Consider the following 22765-nt stretch of genomic DNA (forward strand, 5'->3'; position numbering starts at 1 on the left):
ATAATAATATACAACTCAGTTATTTCCCCTCTCTGTTGAACTGAGAATACACAGCACCAGATGAGTTCTGCTCCTGGACTTTCTCTGCCTGCTGGCTGGCATAGGCCCCTTATGAGATGAACGGAGCCAAATGTCAAAGCAGGATAAGCCTGCCAACAACAACAGCACTGATATCCGCAAGGGGGTATCAACAGAAGCCAGCTGTATTTTCTACGTGCAAATAGGGTACCCGAGCCTGTGCAGGTCTCTAATGTGGACTTATCTGCATAGCATCTGCGTACCAAAATGATTATACTAGTGGCATAAACTCAGTATCAGTACAGTTTTCCTTGTGTTGGAGAAAATGTAACCATATACTCATAGATTGCCACCCGATCTGTCCCTCTCTGCAGGGGCGTAGCTAAGGAGCTATGGGCCCCAGTGCAAGTTTTACATTGGTCCCCCCCCAGCACTCTATACATAGCAATTTATACGGCGCACCAAAACCCGCCAATGGCAACTACAGTGTCAGAGGTGCAAGAAGGGGATGGGGAACAGTTTGTTAATGATTACCACTAATCAAAGTATCTATAGAAGTGATTATTATGAGCACAGGACCAATAGAGGGCTAATACTGCGGTTCAGGCTGGGTGCACACTTGGCAGTCCGTGATAGGGTGAGTTTTAGGCCCTGTGCTTTTGTGCAGAGTTTTTTTTGCAAGCGTTTTCAATGCATTCGCGTTTTGCAGAAGTGTTTCGCATGTGTGTTTTTAGTGCGTTTATATGCGTTTGCGTTTTGCACATGCGTTTGTATGCGTTTATGTGCATGTACATATTGCATATACATTTAACGTATGCGTTTTACATGCGTTTTTTGTTGAGTTTTATGCAAATAAACAAGGAAGTAAGTAGAAAGCAGAAATACATCATCAAAATTTACATTTAAAAAACGCAATAAAAATGCATCAAAAACGCAATAAAAAATGCATCAAAAATGCATTCAAATGCAATACACTTGCATAACCATTGACTTCCATCAGGTGCGTTTTACATGCGTTTTCAAGAAATATGCAACAACACCAGCGTTTTAAAAACGCATATTGCTAAACGCAGATACATACATTTTTAATGCGGCCCTTGACTAACATTATACTGCGTTTTACGCAAAACTTGCGTTTCTGCTTAGTGTGTTCCCGGCCTCAAGGATGGCCCCACTAGTACAAGGGCCCCGGTGCAGTCGCAACCTCTGCACCCCCTATTGCTACGTCACTGTCTCTCTGATTGGAATCTGAATTCCGAACACACACAACACATCATTTTTTAGTTGGTTTCAGTAGGAAATCTATTGATAATCGATCACAGCACAGCGTATCACTGTTTAATGCAGTGCAATGCTATAGGCTGTCGATCTCCCGCCACACCCAGATCGACAGAGATTTTTTGTTTTGTCAAATCAATATCTTCAACGCTTTTTGGTCACAATCAATTGAATGTAGGCCTGGCTTAACCCATTCAGGTTCCGTCGTTTTCACGTGAGAAATGTTCACCTCCCATTCATTAGCCTATAACTTTATCACTACTTATCACAATGCACTGATCTATATCTTGTTTTTTCCGCCACCAATTAGGCTTTCTTTGGGGGGTACATTTTGCTAAGAGCCACTTTACTGTAAATGCATTTTAACAGGAAGAATAAGAAAAAAATGGAAAAATTCATTATTTCTCAGTTTTCAGCCATTATAGTTTTAAAATAATACATGCCTCCATAATTAAAATTTGCGTATTGTATTTGTCCATATGTCCGGTTATTACACCGTTAAAATTATGTCCCTATCACAATGTATGGCGACAATATTTTATTTGGAAATAAAGGGGCATTTTTTCCATTTTGCATCTATCACTATTTACAAGTTTAAAGAGTAACTGTCAGGCTGCAGAAGCTAATTTAAACCTCTATTCTCCTGTGTTAAACAGTTTAGAAGGAAGCCCAAAAGCAATTAGTGAAGATAAAAATCTCAGTTACCTTTGATGTGTGCTTATCAGCAAGTCTGTTATTCTTAAGAAGACGCAAGCCGCATATCATACTGCAAAGCATTCTGGGGCTCTCCCCTCGGCTGCTAATGAGACTTTACAGCAGCTTGTAATCGCGTAGCACTGATAAATCTCGGGCAGAGTACACTGCAGGAGTCAGCTATTGTTCCTAGCCACATGGCTCATTAATATTCACTGCACACTGTGTTATTTAGTACAAGCTTATCTGTGATCAGGAAGCAGGCAGGACATGACGACACATTTGACAGAAAAACATGGAGCCTGCCATGAGCTGTCAGGAGCATCTATCTCTGCATATACTATATACAAATTCTGTGAAGTACAAACGTGGACAGTGAAATGCATATGTAATGTAAGTACAGCCAATCTTTAGCTACTGATATATGTGTTTATTTTCTCTGAGACCTTATACCTAACAGCTCCTCTTTAAAATAAAAAAAATATAGAAATATTTCATCTTTACATTGATATTTAAAAAGTTTAGACCCTTAGGTAAATATTTACATTTTTTTTTTTTTTTTTATTGTAATGGTTTTTTTTTTTTATACTAAACATTTTATTTGGGCACTTTTGGGAGGGTGGGAGGTAAACAATAGATTTATAATGTAAATGTGTGTTAATTCTTTTTGTTTTTCAGGTGTAGTATTACTTTTTGGCCACAAGATGGCGGCCATGAGTTTGTTTACATGACGTCACTCTAAGCGTAGCACGCGCTTAGAGTGACGCATCGGGAAGGAGACGGCCAGAAAAAGCTCAGCTTCCGAGAGAAGCTGTCGCTTTTTCAGCGGTGGAGAGGAATCAGTGATCGGGCACCATAGCCCGATACATTGATTCCTTGGCTACCGAATCCGCGGCCGGGAGTGCGCGTGCACGCGCACGATCGGCCGCGGTAGCGCGCATGGTTCCTGGACGTAGAAACTACGTCCAGGAACCAAAATAGGTTAAAGAGGAACTGTCGTGAAAATCTTAAAATTTAAAACGCATACAAATAAGAAGTACTTTTTTTCCTGAGTAAAATGAGCTATAAATTATTTATCTCCCGAGGCGCATGCTCGACGCCGGCGTGACTGGATGCAGGTCCGCTGAGCCCCGTGACTGACCGGGAATCTATCTGCAAATTACTGCACTTCTGGCCGTGCTAGGCTAACCCCTAGTAGCCTAGAGCCTCTGGGATATGTCAGAGCCAAAGAAGAACAAGAAAAAGAACAAATCCGCGCACTCTGAAGGTCCGCTCCCGAAGCTTCTTGCACGCCAGCAGAAAGACAAGGCCTCATAGATGGCCGCTGCTTCCTCCTCCCAAGCAAGTAGCGCTCCCCCGGAGGATCCACCCTCCCAGCCTAGCACCTCGCAAGGGGGGCAGAAGTCTGACAACTCGGCTCTACTCAACTCGATCCACAAGCTGCTTAAAAAGGAGCTGAACGCGGCTGTCTCTGCCATCAACGCCCATATCCAGGAGCTCGGTGATAGAGTTAACGTAGTGGAGCAGAGACTGGATTCCTACGCTGACGCCCTGAAGGAAGACAAAAGCAGGCTGGACACCCATGATGCTCGCATGGACCAGTTCGAAGCCAGGCAAGAAGATCAAGAAAATCGGGCGCGTCGCTCCAACATTCACATTAGAGGGCTGTCTGAAACCTACACGGACCTCCGTGCTGTAGCTCTCAATTTATTCACAGCCATGCTCCCTCAGGTGGACCAGGCCCTGTTCCGGCTAGACAGGATACACCGCGCTCTTGGGAAACCTCGCAATCCTAATCTGCCTAGAGATGTAGTGCTCCGGTTCCACTATCATGAAACGAAGGAACAGGTTATGGCTGTTGCCCGCAACCTATCCCCGCTCCCCGGGGTGCCGGACACAGTCCAGCTGTACGCAGACCTCTCCCCGCTGACACTGCAAAAAAGAAGGTCTCTACGTCCGATATCGCAAGCCTTGATCTCCGAGGGTGTCCGTTACTCCTGGGGTTTTCCGTGTGCCCTGCTCTTTACCCTGCAAGGAATGAGCCACCGAGTGACCACCGTAGAAGATGGAAAGCAAATCCTCCAAGCTGCCAACATAAGGGTGCAGAGCGAGACTTCCACGGAGACACCCAGAGTCCAACGCCCGTAGAGAGTCTGGCAGCGGGGATCGGCCCGCAGCTCTCCCTCAGCTTCACCGAGATAAGTACTTTGAAGGGTTTCCCCCTCTCCTGATTTAACACTCTATTGATTGCTGTGCTAATCTGACTGTGCCGATCTGTGACTTCTTAGGTCTCTGTGAGATACCCGTACTTCTATCCTAGGGATGTGACTTTTTGCTGTATATTCCTTCTATGAAGTGAGGCCAACCTGCCATGTTTATATACCTTTTATAATGTTTCTTGGAACTTACTGCAGGAGCGGAGTGCTTTTCCTTTTTTCGTAGGCCCCTAAAGAGCCCCGACCCACCTTTTCCAGGCTACCAACTCTCATTTTTTAGACCGACATGGTGGCCGGGAATCTTTCCTCGTGGTCTCCGGGCCTATCTACATCGATGACTGCATGATCAGGCACGCCACTCTCCCATGTTCCATGCGTTGCTCGTTGGCTCACTGCTGAAAGTTGCTACCCTCCCACAAACCTACAGATTGGCACTGTTCACCATGCATAGACAAAATCACTGCTCTACTCCGATCCTTTGGATGTGCTCGCAGGATGCTCCTACATACCCAAGATGTTTTTAACATGGGGCACTCTACTTTGATATAACATTGGGAGACTGGAAGTGGCTAGTCTATACACTTTAATCCTGCTTCATTAGCAACCACTGAGGTTGCCCACGTGTAGCTGCCTACTATGACTTATACTTGAGATGAATACTATGCACCCCTATGTTGCTTAACCCTTCCCTTCCTTCCTCTTCCCCTCCCCCCCTCCTCTACTCTCCTTCCAACCCCTTCCCTACCCCGATGCATCCCTCTTCTCCCCTCCTCCCCCCTCTCTCCCTAGACCGCTCACCCCAGAGCTCAAGCCCAAGCTTTCCCAACTCTGGACGCTTTGGAACGGCTAGAAAATTCAAAGTCCCTTAGTAGCTGCCGCCTTCCCGGTTAAGTGATTCATGCTGTCCTCACAGTTTGGTGGATTTGTGGGAGGAACTGGTTTTCCTTCCCTCTCACAACTCGACCAAGCCTTAACTGGTTCCACACCCAGTTGCTACACGGAACATTTGATTTCTGTGTTTATTAGAATCCTACTGTTTCTGTTAATGTTACTGTTGACTTGTTATTTATTTATCTCTGCTCATGTTGGGACACTGCTCATTTCTGCTCACTTAGTTGACCTCTTTCTCACCATATCATGGACTCCCTGAGGTTAGTTTCCCTTAATGTAAGGGGACTCAATTCCCCTGGTAAGCAAAGGAAAACCTTCATAACCCTGCTCCGACACAAACCAGACATCATATGTCTGCAGGAGACACATTTTACCGCCACCTCGTGCCCACGTTACTTTCATAAACACTACCTGACCTTTTACCATTCCCAGGCCACTAAAAAGCATAGAGGAACCTCCATCTTTATCAGAAACACACTCCCTCTAGTAGTGGAAACAGTTGACTCAGATCCAGAGGGGCGCTTTGTCTCCATCAAAGGCATCCTAAATAACAAAGATCTCTACTTGATTAATAGCTACTTGCCACCTGAAAAGGCTTTTCGCACCTTTAGTGACCTACAAAAAAAACTTGAGATTGGCCCCAACACCATCTTTGTTTGGTGTGGGAGCTTCAATTTCACATTGAATGATAAGCTAGACAAATCCAAGCCCTCTACTGATAAACTCTCCAAAAAACAACGCACTGCTCTTTCCAGGCTATTAGAGAACAATTTCCTTGTCGATGCCTGGCGGGAGCTTTATGACAGCAAAAAGGGATACACCCATTTTTCTGAAATTCATAACACCTATGCTAAAATAGACCATATTTTAGTGACCTCATCCCTAGTTCCCTCACTACAGTACTTGAGACATATACCCACTAGCCTTTCAGACCATGACATTCTCCTCTTTAGCATAGATCTTCATACTAAGCCTCTTCAACGTCCTTGGTGGAGGCTTAATGAGTCCCTAGTTGTCAATCAATCTACTAGGCAAGATATAGCTGAGCACCTAAACCAATATTTTTCCTCTAATGGTGTGGATGATACCACTCCCGTAACCCTCTGGATGGCCCATAAAGCCGTCATTAGGGGCTTCCTGATAAAAACGGCCTGTACCATTAAGAAACGTTCACTTGAAGAGCTTGACAACCTTCGCTTCAAGCTCCTTCACCTCCAAAATATTCACCAGCAAAACCCTACCCTTTTTATCCTCAAACAAATTAGAGATACCAGGGCTCAGTTAGATGTCCTTCTGGCAAAATCAGCAGAGAAAATGTTAAGATTCACTAAAGCAAGCTACTATATAGATATGTTAACAAGCCGGACTCATGGCGTGCTAGAAAATTATGAAATCAGCAAAGAATTAACACCATACACAAAATTAGAACATCCTCAGGTACTATCACAAGCAACCCGGACTCAATCTATGAAGCTTTTCATAAATACTATACTAATCTCTACAGCAATAAACCCACAGCATCGCGAGGTGATATCCAAGAATTCCTAGCCTCCTTGAATCTACCCACCCTTACTTCAGATGCCTCTAAGTCCCTCAATAAAGCCTTTTCAGAGGAGGAAGTTGAGGATGTTATTAAAAAACTTAAACTTCATAAATCGCCAGGCCCAGATGGTCTTAGTGCCCTGTACTACAAAAAGTTCTCAGCTATTTTAATCCCCTACTTAACAAAATGCTTCAATATACTAAGAATTAAACCCCTAAGCTATCCCGAATTTCTCGATGCTCACATCTCTATCATCCCTAAGGAAGGTCGGGATCCCTTAAATACCAAAAACTATCAGCCCATAGCCCTTCTCAACCAAGATTACAAAATTTTAACTAGTATTCTAGCTGTCCGACTCAATGCCCTCATACCGTCCCTAATTCAGCGAGACCAGGTAGGCTTTATACCACACAGGCAAGCCTCAGACAACATCCGTAAAACCCTCAATATACTCCACCATGTGTCTCAATCGGGTCAACAATTGGTCACCCTTGCCTTAGACATTGAAAAGGCCTTCGATACAATATCTTGGACATTCTTGCTAGAGGTCTTCTTGGCTAGGGCAGGTATTTCTGGACCTGATCAGACAGCTGTATTCAGTGGCGTAGCTAAGGAGCTGTGGGCCCTGATGCAAGTTTTACAATGGGGCCCCCCAAGCACTCTATACATTCAATTGATACGACGCACCAAAACCTGCCAATGACAACTACAGTGTCAGAGGTGCAAGAAGGGGATGGGGAACAGTTTGTTAATGATTACCACTGTTCAAAGTATCTATAGAAGTGATTATTATGAGCACAGGACCAATAGAGAGGTAATACTATAGTTGAGGGAGGGCCCTTCGGGGCCCCTTTGGCCCAAGGGCCCCGATGCGGTCGCAACCTCTGCAACCCCTATTGCTACGCCCCTGGCTGTATTCCTCCCCCCAAGCTCGTCTAAAGCTACCCAACACCTCATCTGCCCCCATAAATATTCAAAGAGGTACGCGTCAAGGCTGCCCCCTGTCACCAGCCATTTTCGCCATGGTTATGGAACCTCTGGCAGTAGCGATACGCCACAACCCTGATATCCAAGGCTACAAAATTGGCAAAACAGAATACAAATTAAGTTTATTTGCCGACGATGTGCTATTAACCCTCACCAATCATGCTGTTTCCATTCCAAATTTGCTAAAACTACTTAAAGAGACTCCGTAACAAAAATTGCATCCTGTTTTTTATCATCCTACAAGTTCCAAAAGCTATTCTAATGTGTTCTGGCTTACTGCAGCACGTTCTACTATCACCATCTCTGTAATAAATCAACTTATCTCTCTCTTGTCAGACTTGTCAGCCTGTGTCTGGAAGGGTGCCAAGTTCTTCAGTGTTGTGGTTCTGTGATGCATCTCCCCCTTCCAGGCCCCTCTCTGCACACTGCCTGTGTATTATTTAGGATTAGAGCAGCTTCTCTCTTCTCTCTTATCTTTTACAAGCTGGATAAATCCTCCTCTGAGCTGGCTGGGCTTTCACATACTGCAGAATTACATACAGGCAGAGCTGTCTGCACTCTGCAGGAAGAAACAGCCTGACACTTCAGTGGAAGATAGCTGCAGGGGGAAAGAAACACACAAATGATCTCTTGAGATTCAAAAGGAATGCTGTATAGAGCCTGCTTATGTATGGATGTATTTTCTATGTGTGGACATGCTGTACATCAACCTACTTCCTATTTTGGTGGCCATTTTGTTTGTTTATAAACAAACTTTTAAAAACTGTTTTTAACCACTTTTAATGCGGCGAGGAGCGGCGAAATTGTGACAGAGGGTAATAGGAGATGTCCCCTAACGCACTGGTATGTTTACTTTTGTGCGATTTTAACAATACAGATTCTCTTTAAGCAGTTTGAAATGCTGTCAGGTCGTACATTGAACTATGACAAATCTGAGGCAATGTTTAGCAACTTTCCTCGGGGTATGGGTAACTTTATTAGTAGCATCTTCAAATTTAAACACCAACCCCACTACATCAAATACCTAGGGGTTCACATCCAACACGATACATCACACATTTATAAGTGGAATTATTACCCCTTACTCAAGACTCTCCACAATCTCTTACTTTCCTGGGCCAGTCACAATATTTCTTGGGCAGGTAGGGTTACTGCTGTGAAGATGACCCTTCTACCCAAAATTATGTACTACTTTCGCACTCTCCCTATTGATGTCCCCAAGAGATCCCTGGCTCCCCTTCAGACTCAGACTTTTAAATTTATTTGGGCCAATAAGAAACCTAGAATTAAACAAAATATGATGCTGCTCCATAAAAAAAGAGGGAGGCCTCTCCGTCCCAAATCTCTACAAGTACTACCTTGCAGCACAACTGGCAACGCTCCCCTCGCTTTACGCAGGGGCTCACACCCCTCGTTGGGTAGACCTGGAAAATAGCCTATTATACCCCTTAAGTTGGAGAGGGGCTCTTTGGTCGAATACCGTGGGTTCTACTTTAGGCAGCTCAGTGTCTCCTTACACCCAGCACTCTCTGAGGATCTGGAAGAGAGTCCGGTTTAAATACCCCTTCAATCGCGGCCCTCCCGACTGGTAGAGTTCCTGGGTAACCCAAACTTCCCAGCAGGGCAGGACGTAGCATTATTCAAATGGTGGGCCCAGAGGGATCTAACATGTCTTCACAAGACACTCATGAAAGGTATAGTCCCTACAAAACGAGTGCTTTGTGAGCTCCACAACCTACCTGCTGCTGAACTCTTCAGGGCACATCAGCTCTATCATTTTATTGCCTCACTAGCTAGACCTGGGCAAGAAATTAAGGCAACCTTCTTTGAACTCTTATGCCTCACTGACCCGCTACGCAAGGGCACTCTATCTCTATTGTACACTATCTTTAATACTAACCCTCTAAGCTCCAAATTTCGCTTCCAAGAAGACTGGGAAGCAGACATCGGCATAGTAACTAAAAAGGGGAGATTGTGCAAAAAGCGAGATATGACCAAAAACTCAACACCTTCTATAATCGGTACAAAAAATCTTCACTTTATTATCAAAAGGATAAAATTGTTAAAGAGAACTGGATGTCGGACAGACCACAAACAACCCTACCCACCCACCAATAAGCAGACATCGGCACTCCACTCTCTGACGACCAGTGGGCCCAATGTTTCGAAACCTTATCAAAGGGTAGTCTATGTGTAACCGACATGGAGGTTGCCTTGAGAGTATTGCATAGGTCATACCTTGTCCCTCAGAGACTGCATGCGTTGAACCCAGATAGATCAGCTTTATGCTTCAGAGGTTGTACCAACACAGGTTCAACCTACCATATATGGTGGTCCTGTCCCATTGTGGCTAAACTATGGAGGAGAGTAATAAGCAAAATCAACTCAACGCTCTCACTCCACCTGCGAACTGACCCAGCTATATGCCTTTTGGGCTTACAACCTGAAAAGATGCCCCATTCCCAACACAAACTCATACAGTTTATTATGAATGCTACCAAAACCTACATTGCTTCGCAGTGGCTCAAGCAGACCCTGTCCTTTCAATGCATACTTACCCGTGTCCATATTACCATGATTAACGAAAAGATTAAAGCCAATCTCTGGGATAGGACTCACCATTTTGAAAAAATCTGGCATCCTTGGATACAGCTGAGCTCACCCCCTGGGGTCCAGAACGCCTTACAGGCGTTATAATCCCTTCTACTTTTGAGCGGTATCTTATCGATAAAAAATCCTCCGAGTCCCAATATGAGCAGTGTAATTTTTCTCTTGTTAAAACTTTTGGTGTTCTTATGTCTTGATTTGCTTATCACATAGTTAACGATACCAGACCTTTTAGCTACATAGGCTGAGATCTCGACTGGTTAACCCCATCGTCAGATGACTTCATCAGCCTTTTCCCGCTTCGTCTTTTAGTTAAAATACCGCTATGACATGTTATAATAGATATTATGTATCATTTGAAGTGTCCCAGGCCCATCCCTTTCAATGATTACTTCTTCTCTTTGCATGTCTGGAAACTGTTAATTCTGATTCTGCTATTTTCGACTATGTGTAACGTGATTACGTTATCTTTTATTACTTGATGGTTATATATGTCTCCCTATGACTTTGTTGCTACTCAATAAAAAAAGTTTTTGAAACTAAATTATTTCTCTCCCATGTTGCTGGCATTTACAGTTAGTAGTAGAAGTCTGACATTACGGACAGGTAGTAGGGCTAGTCCATCTCTTCATGGGGGATTCTCAGCATGACCTTTATCCATTATAAAGACACTCCCTGAAAAAAGATTTATACAAAAATACTGGCCAGCCTCCCTGCTCACTGCACACTTTTTTTTGGCAGTTGGACGGAGCAACTACCATTCACTAAATGCATTTTGAAAATAAAGAAATCCCTGTGAACCCCCCCATGATTAGATGGGCTAGTCCAAACCTGTCGGTTTTGTCAGATTTCTACTACCTACTAGTGTTGGGCGAACACCTGGATGTTCGGGTTCGGGCCGAACAGGCCGAACATGGGCCAGATGTTCGGCCTGTTCGGGCCGAACCCCGAACTCAATGGAAGTCAATGGGGACCCGAACATGCCGCAATACGGACCCCCTATGGGGTTGCAGGCATAAGGGGGGAGCATGCCCCGATCGCGGGGGGGGGGGGGCGGAAATTCCCCCCACCCCCTCCGCTAGTGCTCCCCCCTCTGCCCGCTTCCACATAAAAAAAGTTTGTTGAAGGTTAATAGTACCGGTGGCTGGCTCAGTGGCTGGCTGGCAGTGATGTGAGTGAGGAGGAGGAGTCCGACTAGGACGCGTTGAGGCTGGGCAGCGGGCGGTTCAGCGGTAGTACCCTTGTGGTACTTCCGCCCTTTCTCTGACCTCACGTCCTCTACGTGATGACGCATACGAGGGTACGCGTGACGCGTACCCTCGTATGCGTCATCACGTAGAGGACTCTGCGCTCGATTTCTCATAGCAGTGAATGGAAAAAGATAAGAATAACGAATGAAGATAAGAGAATAGAGCGCAGAATCGTTTGCGGAAAAAACGATAGGGTCGCAAAATCGCACGGAAAATCTTACCATGTGTACTTAGCATTAGTGACAGCAACATAGGAGAAAAGTCATTTATGGCTCATTTTACTCTGGAAAATACGTACTTCTTGTATACGTTTACATATATTTTACATTTTAAGATTTTTGCGACAGAGTTCCTTTAAAGAGACTCTGAAGTCTCTAAAAAAATCAGTCTTTTATTACAAAATCCCCTTTTACATAATAGTCCTACCTAAACCGCCGCATCCCCGCTGCTCTACGCTAACTAAATCCCCCCAAACTCCCCGGGGGCACTCCGGGCAGTGCTTCCGTGTGAGGCAGGGCTATGAGCCGCAGCTCTGCCTCTCAGCGCGTCTGTCACCGCCTCTCCCCCCGCCCCTCTCAGTCTTCCTTCACTGAGGGCTCGTTTCGTTTCCACTATTGCGGTGCAGAATCGCCTGGATTCCACCGCTGATGAAATCGCATGCGGATGCGATTCCGCATGCGTTTTTTGCCATGAATTTGCATAGGTGAGGGTATATGCGATTTTAACCATCTCACTGCCTGTGTGAATTTACATTGGTATATTCAGTAGTGATACATTGTGGGTTACCACAGTCGCTCACTAAAAGCTGAATTGTCACAAATATTCTGTTTTAAGAAGGCAAATTACACTTTGCGAATCGATTGAAATTGCGATCAGTTGGACATGCTGGGCCATAGAGCTTTGGCAGATTCTGTCAGAGTGATCGAAAAATGCCAGATATCAAACAGGAAAATTGATGTTTGGATGACCTGCTTAACATAACAAGAATCAACACCGTCTGGGGATCTTACTATGAAGTAGATAAAGGATTGATATATTCAGAACTATGCACCATTGCCAACATTTCCTGTTACAGTATACCAGGGGCGACATGTGACATGATGAGATAGACATGTGTATGTACAGTGCAAAACATATTAATAACCAGACTGTTTTACTTGTTTTATTTTGCTGCCTGAAAGAGTTAATTTCTAGGCATGGAAGTGACAGCTTCTGACTTGTCAGGAATTGTCGGTAATATAGCAAACATCACTGATATGCAAATCAGAGCCATAAAAGTTTTCCTGGCAGAATACAACTTCTGAGCTCAGCAGAGAGAGATAGTAAAAGATTCAACCTACTTTTTAAATGTTTAAATATAAAATAAAACCCTGGGATACTAAAAAAAATTAAAAACGGTCATTTTTAGGAGTAGGATGATAAATATAATTGTTAATCTCATCAGGTTACTTTCACCTCAGGTTCCCTTTAACCTGTTAAAGCGGAATATAACCCTGCATTTCAACTTTGCTCTAAAATATTATTTACAGTATATTATATGCAAAAAGCATATTTTTTTTTACTAGACCAGCATTGGAAGGGTTAAACACAGAGGTTTAAAGTTCCATGGAGAGATATGCAGAAGTTCAGATAGATACATTCTATTTAGTTGAATGTATCTATTGATAAATGTTACACACTCTTTGGCTGTCCTCCTTCTCAGTGAGAGAGAGTGAGTCACATTCAACACTTAGATACATTTATGTAAACAAAATGTATCTATTTCAGCTTCGGATGCGTCTGCAGAAATCTCCAGGAACTTTAAAGCCCTGTGTAACCCTTCCAATGCTGGTCTAGTAAAAAAAAAATGCTGGGTGCATATAATATACTGTAAATAATGTTTTAGAGCAAAGTTGAAATGCAGGGTTATATTCCGCTTTAAGGACCGTAGGCTTACACACCTCCCTAGTAACCAGGCAATTTTTTACAAATTAGACCACTGCAGCTTTAAGGGCTCGCTGCAGCGCTCAGCACACAAGTGATTCCCCCACCCCCTTTTCTGCCCACCAGCAGAGCTCACTGTTAGTGGGCTCTGATCGCTGCCAGCATTTTTTTTTTTATTTATTTATACATTTTTTAATAAATATTCCTATTTATTTATTTTCCCTTGTATTTTATTGAACTGTATTAAAAATAACATAATAAATAAATATATTAAATTTTTTTGTTAACCAATATTCATTTAGAAATTATTTAGCCAGTGTTTGCCCATTGTAAGGTCTTTCCTCTACCTCAGGGGGCTCAAACTCAATTTACCTGGGGGCCGCAGGAGGCAAAGTCAGGATGAGGCTGGGCCGCATAAGGGATTTCACAAAAAAAGTCAATCAGCAGCTCCCCCCCCCCCCCCCCCCTTGCATTGATTTTTATTTCAAATCAAATTCACACTGAAGAGAACTATTTTGCCTATTTTACCTTATAGTTCGCTTCAATGCTCCCATTACAAGTAATCCGCCGTGTCCCCGTCACAAAACGAGGGCTGCAGAGCACCCAAATCGCCAGGGGGGCAATCCGCCGGCATTTCCAGGAAGGAGCAGAGCTTTCAGCTTCAGCTCTGCCCCTCCTGACATCAATCGCGGCGCATCGCTGCCTCTCCCCGCCCCTCTCTGTGAAAGAAGAGTGAGAGGGGCGGGCAGAGGTGGTGATGCGCCGCGATTGACGTCAGGAGGGGCAGAGCTGAAGCTGAAAGCTCTGCCCCTTCCAGGAAATGCCGGCGGATTGACCCTGGGCGATTTGGGGGCTCTGCAACCCTCGTTTAGCGGCGGGAATGCGGCGGATTACTTGGGAGCACTGAAGCGAACTATAAGGAAGCTATTGCCGGCGCGGGCCACAAAATATTGTATCGAGGGCCGCAAATGGCCCGCGGGCCGTGAGTTTGAGACCCCTGCTCTACCTGATTTACATTGTAAAATTCATTATGGGTGATGGCCTACTTAGTCCTGTCTGGTGCAGCTCTGTGAAATGTTTTTTACTGTATGTTCCGGAGCCAGTAGGAATAATACCTGGTCTCTCAGAATGCTCTGGGGGGAGAATTCCACATAGCTAAACAGCCTAGGCTGTGACGTCACTGGGGGGCGTGGCTACATACCAATATACAGTAATATATCGATACAGGAAGTGTTTCTGATGCTGAAACCAGGATAATTACCATAAAAGTGGGTGTTCTCAATAGTTTACTACATTCTACTATATGTCACTACAGGACCTCTTTAATGCGGACCTGAACTCAGAACTTCCTCTCTGCTCTAAAAGATAAGAAGAAAACAACATACTAACCTTTAGAGAAAAACATTTCTTTGTTATAGCTGATATAAATCCTGCAATAAATCTGCAGTGCGTCTACTTCATGCTTTCATGGAAGCAGACATAGGGTTAACATCCTGTGTGTACCAATTAGATGCTCTGCCGTGGCAGCCGGCTGACTCAGCTGAGAGATCAAATTACAACTTTTGATTAATCAAAGATGAAGGGGAATTAGGCAGGCTAAACTCTCTAAATACATACAGGGTGAATTTCTCTATGCTTTCCTTCTGTCCTGTGCCAGAGTTCAGGTCCACTTTAACTTAATGTTGGAGCTAGTCAATGAAGTTTTAATCGTTCTAATTTGCATGCAAAAATAAATTGTATGCAACCTGAGATTTAGCAAATCAAAATTTGCAGGAAGTACAATTTCCGGCTCGCGCTAAATTTGCATCCAAGTCAGAATTTTTTCCATCTCTCTGACCAACCATCTGTGCCCGCCGTCTCTTTGTAACATGTAGTATTGTCAGTGGAGCTTTGACGTGTCGTTTTTATTTACTTGTACAGCGAGGTTACAATTTTACAAACAAGCAGAGATCATTCCGTTCTTTTCACTCTATTTCCCCGGGGAGGTTTCTGCGGTTTGCGGCAGAACAAGACATCTTATCTGAACGACCCGTCATCTGACACACTCATCATTATTTTCTCATTGCAGATACGGAACAAAACTCGCTGGAAGGTCCCAGCAGATCCAGCCAATCGACGGCCCCCAACGGGTTCAAGCGCCATTTTCTGAGCCATAAACTGGACTGCGATAACCAGCCGCAGGACCCGGACAGACTGTTCCAGAGATGCTTTCTCGCCACTGTGACTACGATTAACGTGCAGGGACCCTCGTGAAACCGTGCTCCGAGCCAGGTAACCATAATTTCACGCGGTCAGACATTAATTCATTGTAGACGGCGTCAGCGGCGTCTACTCCATAATTCATCGCAACGCCATCCGAAACATTAATTCAGCTGCTCTTTGGCTGCGTAACGGTCCGCAGAAACTTCTGACGTGTCGTTTTATATGCTCTGTATGGGAGAAAAAACGTTTTTCTCCCTCGTTCGCGTCCTGATAATGAATCTTGCCGTGAACATGGCGATATCGTTTTCCAGCAGCGTTCGCTAAAAAGGCAGAAAAAATTACGAGCCGGGGGCTGGAAGTTAATGGCGGCAAATATCTTTGGGGAAATTTACAATGCTGAACAATGCTGCAAACGTGTTAGATGGAAAGAGCAATTACTCGGTTCCACAACACGAGCGGCGGTAATAGGCAGGCTGAGATGGGAGGAGAGGTGAAGATGAAAGAGTGGATCGGAGGATAGGCAGAACGAGCGCCCAGTTTCAAAGGGAACGAGAGAACAATGCTACGATAGCCCAACATGGGGTAACGAGAGCTGATCTTATACAAAAACACAGTCTAGGTACATTTCTGTGGACTATTCTTTGTTCTATCTTTATGCAATCTCCTGTATGAGAGGCTTGCCAGTCTAACAGGGCCCATACACTTACCGATTTTCCCGCCGATGCACAGCCGATTCGATCACTGTGATCGAATCGGCTGTGAAATCGTCGCGCAAATGCTGACCAAACGATCGATTTCCGTCCGAAATCGATCGTTCCCGTCTTTCCTGTCCGTGCGGAAGATTTCGCTCGATTGCCGGCGGGTCGGGAGTGCTTCGATAGCGGCGTTCGAATGCCCGACGACCGACGCAATACAGCGGCAATACATTACCTGATCCAGCCGGCGCGTATCCTCGCTGTCACCGCTGCTCCGTCTCGAGTCCGGCAGGCTTTACTTCTTCCTGTCCCGGCAGGAAGTTTAAACAGTAGAGCGCCCTCTACTGTTTAAACTTCCCCCGGCAGGAAGTAAAGTGAAGCTGGAGGAGCCCAGACCAGAGAAGAAGACAGCTGAGACCGGGGGACTCGCGCCGACGGAGCAGGTAATGTATAGCTGGCTGGGGGGCAGTGACAGCGGCAGCTCCACAGATTGTGATTGGTTTAATGCTGAAGTCGATTCACAATCTGTTTGCAGTAAAGGCAGCCATACGATCCCTCTGATCAGATTCGATCAGAGAGGGATCTATCTGCTGTTCGATCTGATGGCAAATCGACCAGTGTATGGCCACCTTTAGTTTATTTCACTGCAATGGATTTGGGTGACGATATTCAGCTATAGGCAGGGCTGGCATTACCATACGGGCACCCTGAGGCTGGTTTCACACTGTAAATTGACGTTAGCGATGCGGTGCGTCGTGTCTGCCGCACCGCCAAAAACAGGCCTTCTGGGAACACCGTGTTATTACATAGTGTTCCCTGTCTAGCATTTGGGCAAGCAGGAAGTGATGTGCGCTTGCGGCCGCGTGTTGTAACAATATGCTTCTGCGCATGCACGCTGTGACGTGGCAACGCCAACGTTTTAAAAAAACCTGCATCACCATAAACTAACATGACTTCTGGGCCAACGCAGATCGCCGCACGGTAACATCGGTATGCCCTAGCATTAACCACTTCACAGCTCCAGTACAGTATATCTACTCCCCTGCAGACTTCATCTAACCGCCCAGGGGAGTAAATATACGTACTCCCGCTGCTACCACTGCTGAAAGCGCTCCCGCTTATTTGTGCACTCGTTTATGTTGCCATCTGCCCGCCAGGAGATCAATGAATGAGAAAGCAATTCCTAATCATTGATCTAAGTCCCCGTAGCAATTATCGGCACCTTTTATGAGAAGCTGCACGATCATTCTAATAAATAAAAGTTTCCCATCTTCAGTACACTTCCTGTAAGCATACATGTTTCGTTTACAGGACATATAACAAAAAAAAGACTGAGGCCATCTTTTGGCCAAATAGTAAAACTACATCTAAAAGTACTTTTTTTAAATGCAAAGACCTGTTTTTACATTTTAAATTAACCCCTTACCTCCCACACTCCCCAATAGTTACCAACATTTATTTTTTTTGTAAAAAAATACAATGAAATAAATTTACAATTCTAAAAAATGCATTAATAGTTTTCTTAGGGACTGAACTTTTTTAATATGTATGTCAAGACGGTATAATACTGTTAGTTTATAAATTATGGGCTTTTTATTAATGATGGATGCAAAACTGAAAAAAAATGCATCTTTATTTCCTAATAAAATATTGGTACCAGACATTGTGATAGGGACATCATTTAAATGGTGTAATAACCGGGACATATGGGCACATTAATTACGTGGATTTTAATTACGGTAGCATGCATTATTTAAAAATTATAATGGCCGAAAACTGAAAAATAAGGATTTTTTTCCAATTTTTTTCTTATTTTTCCATTAAAAAACATTTAAAATAAAAAAATTCTTGGCATAATGTACCACCCAAAGTAAGCCTAATTAGTGATTAAAAAAAACACATTTAACACATTTCATTCTGATAAGTAGAGATAAAGTTATTGGCAAATGAATGGAAGGAGCTGAAAGGTGAAAATTGCTTGGATGCTGAAGGGGTAAAACCCCTCAGTTGTGAAGTGGTTAATGTGGGCACTTCCGGTGCAGCATACCGCAACGTGGGAAGTATGAACTTCCCCACAGACTTTCATTAGGCTGCGGTAGCAGTGCGGCAATTTGCCGCAACGCACCGCACCAGTGTGAAAGAGCTCTGAGCCATTGCTTTAGGGCCCTGTGCCAGCTGCTAGCCCTGTAAGGGGTCTGCAGTGACTGGGGTGCGTTCCCCTCCCTGATGAGTAACTTACATTTAACTGTTTTCAGGCTACAGCAGTGTGCACTGAACAGTAAAAACAGCTACAGAGTTAAGGAATTCCATGCTGGGGAACACAAATGGTGTGTGTTTTTTTTTCAGTCACAGAGCTGAATTCCTCTATTATCATCTCATTAATTTACTGACTATCTAGACCAGGACATACCATGTTTAGCATAGGTAAACAGGTAAATGGGTTGGTTATAAGCCAATTGTGTTTTCTAATAGCTGAGCAACAGGTCAGATTGCAGAGCAGTAGAGAGCTTCTACACGTGTTCCGAGATGCACTCTGACAGCAGCAAATACTGCTTCCCCCTCCCTTTCTCCTCCCACTCTTCTTTAGTAGTTAGGTGTAGCGACTAACCTGTCCCGGCTGGCACACTCCTCGTGGCTCGTGCATCCTGGCCATATCTTGTCAGTCAGACACCCACCTATGAAGGGAGAAGGCTCTGGACGCCTTAGCGCCTTCCCAGTCCTCTTTCCATCCTCTACATGCATCACTGTTCCCCCGCTGAAGTCAGGGCCGTGCCGAGGCAGAGGCGAGAGAGGCTCCAGCCTCAGGGCGCAGTGTAGGAGGGGGCGCACAATTCTTTCAGTTGTCATTCCTAATTGTGTATGAAGCAGAAAGAAATAAGAAAAGGGGATACATGGAAGTGACTGCAAGCCAGATAACTAGATATTAAGGTGTTGGGGAGGTTGTGGGCCCTGTTGCCCTCTTAGTGTAATAGTAATCAGTGTGTGACGGCTGGGGTGGGAGGGATGGAGGGGCCTCTTAGTGTAATAACAATTAGGGTGTGACGGCTGGGGTGGGAGGGATGGAGGGGCGCACTTTGGTGTCTCAGCCTTGGGTGCTGGAGGACCTTGTCCCAGCTCTGGTTGAAGTGATTCAACCAACTAATCGAATACGCCTTTGTAGGGACTTCGGAAGACATCGGAAGCACTCCTGTCCCCCAGTGCTTCCAAAGACGAGGCGGCTTTGTAATGTGCGCATGTGCAGTATGGAGCCACTATATTCAGAAGCCCTTAGGGACCCCAGTGCTCACAAAGCCTTCTAAAGACTCCCGAAGGTGCTGCATTTAAATGGGGGACAGTGGTAGTGGGTAGGGATGGTCGGAATTGCCAATTTCCGCTTTTCGCAGAAATTCCGCTTTCCGACATTGCCGATTATCGCTTTCCGCTACCGATTTCCGCATTCAGATGTGGATTTTTGCGGAAATTTCTGCCAACTTTAACAATGATTTTCTCAAAAAGTACAAGGTCTTTTTGAAAGACTTTTTTTGCTTCTTGTTTCCACTCTTCTACTTAAAGGAGAACTGTAGTGAGAGGGATATGGAGGCTGCCATATTTATTTCCTTTTAAGCAATACCAGTTGCCTGGCAGCCCTGATGGTCTATTTGCCTAAAGAAGTGTCTGAATCAAACCAGAAACAAGCATGCAGCTAATCTTGTCATATCTGTCTAAATTTGTCAGAAACACCTGATCTGCTGCATGCTTGTTCAGGTCCTATGGCTGAAAGTATTAGAGGCAGAGGATTAGCTGAATAGCCAGGCAACTGGTATTGCTTAAAAGGAAATAAATATGGTAGCCTCCATATACCTTTCACTACAGTTCTCCTTTAACATACCCTGAAAATTTGGTGTTACTAGCACCTATGGGGGCTTTCCTATTAACCTCTGAAGTCAGCGGCATACCGGATATGGTAATGCGGCTTTTCTGCATTTTACATTTCTGCTGACTTATAGGCGTCAGCAGGTCTTAAGTGGGTTACCATGGAAACGGCCGCTCGATGTCCATGTCAGTTCACGGAGGGTGTCTCCGTGAACAGCCGGAGAGCCGCCAATCGCAGCTTGCCGGCAAAATGTAAACACGCGGGGAAGAAATCCCCGCTGTTTACATCATACGGCGCTGCTGCGCAGCGCCGTGACGTAGGTCGGCGATCCCCGGCCTCTGATTGGCCGGGGATCGCCGGCATATGATAGGCTGAAGCCTATCCTTCAATGCGCAGGATGGATATCCGTCCTGCGCAGCCCATGAAGGGAGAGGGAGGGACGGGAAGGCAGGGAGCGCCGAAAACGCTGCGGAGGGGGGCTTTGAAGAGCCTCCCCCGCAGATCACAAACAGCCGGCGGCGATCAGACCCCCACAGCAGGACATCCCCCTAGTGGGGGAAAAAGGGGGGAAGTCTGATCGCCAAGGCTCAATCCTGATCGGTGCTGCGGGCTGGAGAGCCCACGCAGCACTGATCACTGCAGAAAGCCCTGGTCCTTAAGTGATATACAGTAGCAAAGCCCTGTAGGTGCTAGACATTTTCAGGGTTTGTTAAAGTGTAACTGTCGGGCATGAAATCAAAAATCAATTCTTTATTTTTATCTGGTAAACAAGTAATAAGCATGCTAACCAGGCAACCCAAAAGTTAAAATCTCTATTACTTTTCTTGTTTGTAAATGATCATTCCCCAGTGTACCTGACTCTTATTTGGTACGTTGCCGCACAAAGGAAGTTGCAGGGCATGCTGGGTTGTCTTTTTTGCTTCTTTATTTCGCCTCAGACTTAACTAATGTACAGAAGCAAAAAAGGACAACCCAGCATGCCCTGTGTGAGAGAACGCGGAAAAGCCGCCACGTGTGCTACTGAGGAGGCGGCTGATTCCGCGTCCAATGCGGTGGTTTGCCCGCGGAAGCGTGTGGCTGGTAGCAGGGCAGAACGCGGAAAAGCTGCCGCATGCAACAACAGTAAGGCGGCTGGTTCCGCGTCCAGCGCGGCGGTTTGCACGCGGCAGCGTGTGTCTGGTGTGGCTGAGTCTGTTAGTGCACACAGGCTTAGGAATACGCGCGCGCGTGCTGAGAGGCAGAATTCTTATACTGGGCAGAGAGAGTCAGCTGATCACGCCGATCAGCTGACTCCAGAGCAGGATACTATTGGTTGATCAATTAGGGGTGGTGCTGGAGAGCACTACTCCATATATAGTTACTGCTGGCCAGTTGCAAGTTGTCTGCCGTTGCGAACACTACGTGGAAGCACTCAGACCTTAGTCAGATCCAACAGTGTGTTTGAGCCAGGAGGACCTGGGAATTCACACTGAGCCAGATTACTTGAACTGTTATTCTGTTTATGCTTAAGCTAGTTCCAGGGTGTAGAGACCAAGGACCTCACACCGAGATTAGGGAACTGTACTATCATTTGTGTTATACTCCAGACTAGTTCCAGGGTGCTGAGACCACGGACCTTGCACCCAAGACTAGGGAACTTGTGCAATCATTTTGTTATACATCAGACTAGTTCCAGGGTGGAGAGACCACGGACCTCACACCCAGACTAGGCATTGTTTGATATCTGTTATGACTTATTGCTTTCTTGACTACTCCTCTGTCTTCTGATTCAGTACCTCGCATATCTGATACTCCGTTGCCAGACCCTGCTTTGCCTTGGATACCGAATCAGCCTTCTGTCTTTGTACTTTATCTGTCCGTGTATTGCCGACCAGGCGTGTCCGACCTCGAGAGCTATCTCTCCCCTTAAGAGATAGTCTCCAGACCAGAGAGTGACATCCACCTTCAGGTGTCACTCACTCTCTGGCCCTTCCTGTCTCCAGCCTGACTCCACCCCTTGGAGAGTCTCAGGCTGCTGGAAGGTTCCTGTGCTCTCAGAGCAGTGTTCCTTTACTGCCTATATCACCTACCCAGCAGGTGCATTACTCAAAGTACTACTGTTACACCAAACACTTACATACCCTTAGGTGTCCAGAGGTTAGTAATATATCTGTATTATCGGTGATTCTGCAGATCCTCAATAATCAGATTCTCTCTGCGTGCTGACACCAATCGTTACACCCTGCAACTTCCTTTTTTGTGGCAACGTACTAAATAAGAGTCAGGTAAACTGGGGAATGATCATTTATAAACAAGAAAAGTAATAGTGATTTTAACTTTTGGATTGCCTGGTTAGCATCCGTATTACTTGCTTACCAGTACCTTGTACTTTTTGAGAAAATTAATGTTAAAGTCAGTGGAAATTTCTGTGAAAACTTGTATTACCGATTTCCAAAAGCCAATGCAGAAATGCAATTTCCAAGCGGAAATCCAAACGAGCATCCCTAGTAGTGGGAGGGTACGGAGAGAGGGCCAGGAAGCCTCTATGGGATCCAAAGCCTTCCCTCTGCATATGTGGGTATCTGACTGTTTTTTTTTTGTTTGTTTTTTAGGGTAGCTTCAGCATTGTT

The 22765-nt window shown here is 45.1% G+C and overlaps 1 protein-coding gene across 1 annotated transcript in view; it reads left to right on the forward strand.

Annotated features, from left to right (window-relative positions):
- The window catches only part of SHISAL2A (shisa like 2A), a 152048-nt gene that overhangs the window by 124763 nt on the left and 4520 nt on the right, over positions 1-22765 (forward strand). Inside the window, exon 3 of the mRNA XM_068242409.1 lies at positions 15475-15677. Within this exon, the coding sequence (XP_068098510.1) occupies positions 15475-15659 (185 nt within the window). The 3' untranslated portion in view covers positions 15660-15677. The remainder of the gene's footprint in view (positions 1-15474; positions 15678-22765) is intronic.

Source organism: Hyperolius riggenbachi, chromosome 6 (assembly GCF_040937935.1).
Source record: "Hyperolius riggenbachi isolate aHypRig1 chromosome 6, aHypRig1.pri, whole genome shotgun sequence".
In the NCBI taxonomy this organism is placed as follows: domain Eukaryota; kingdom Metazoa; phylum Chordata; class Amphibia; order Anura; family Hyperoliidae; genus Hyperolius; species Hyperolius riggenbachi.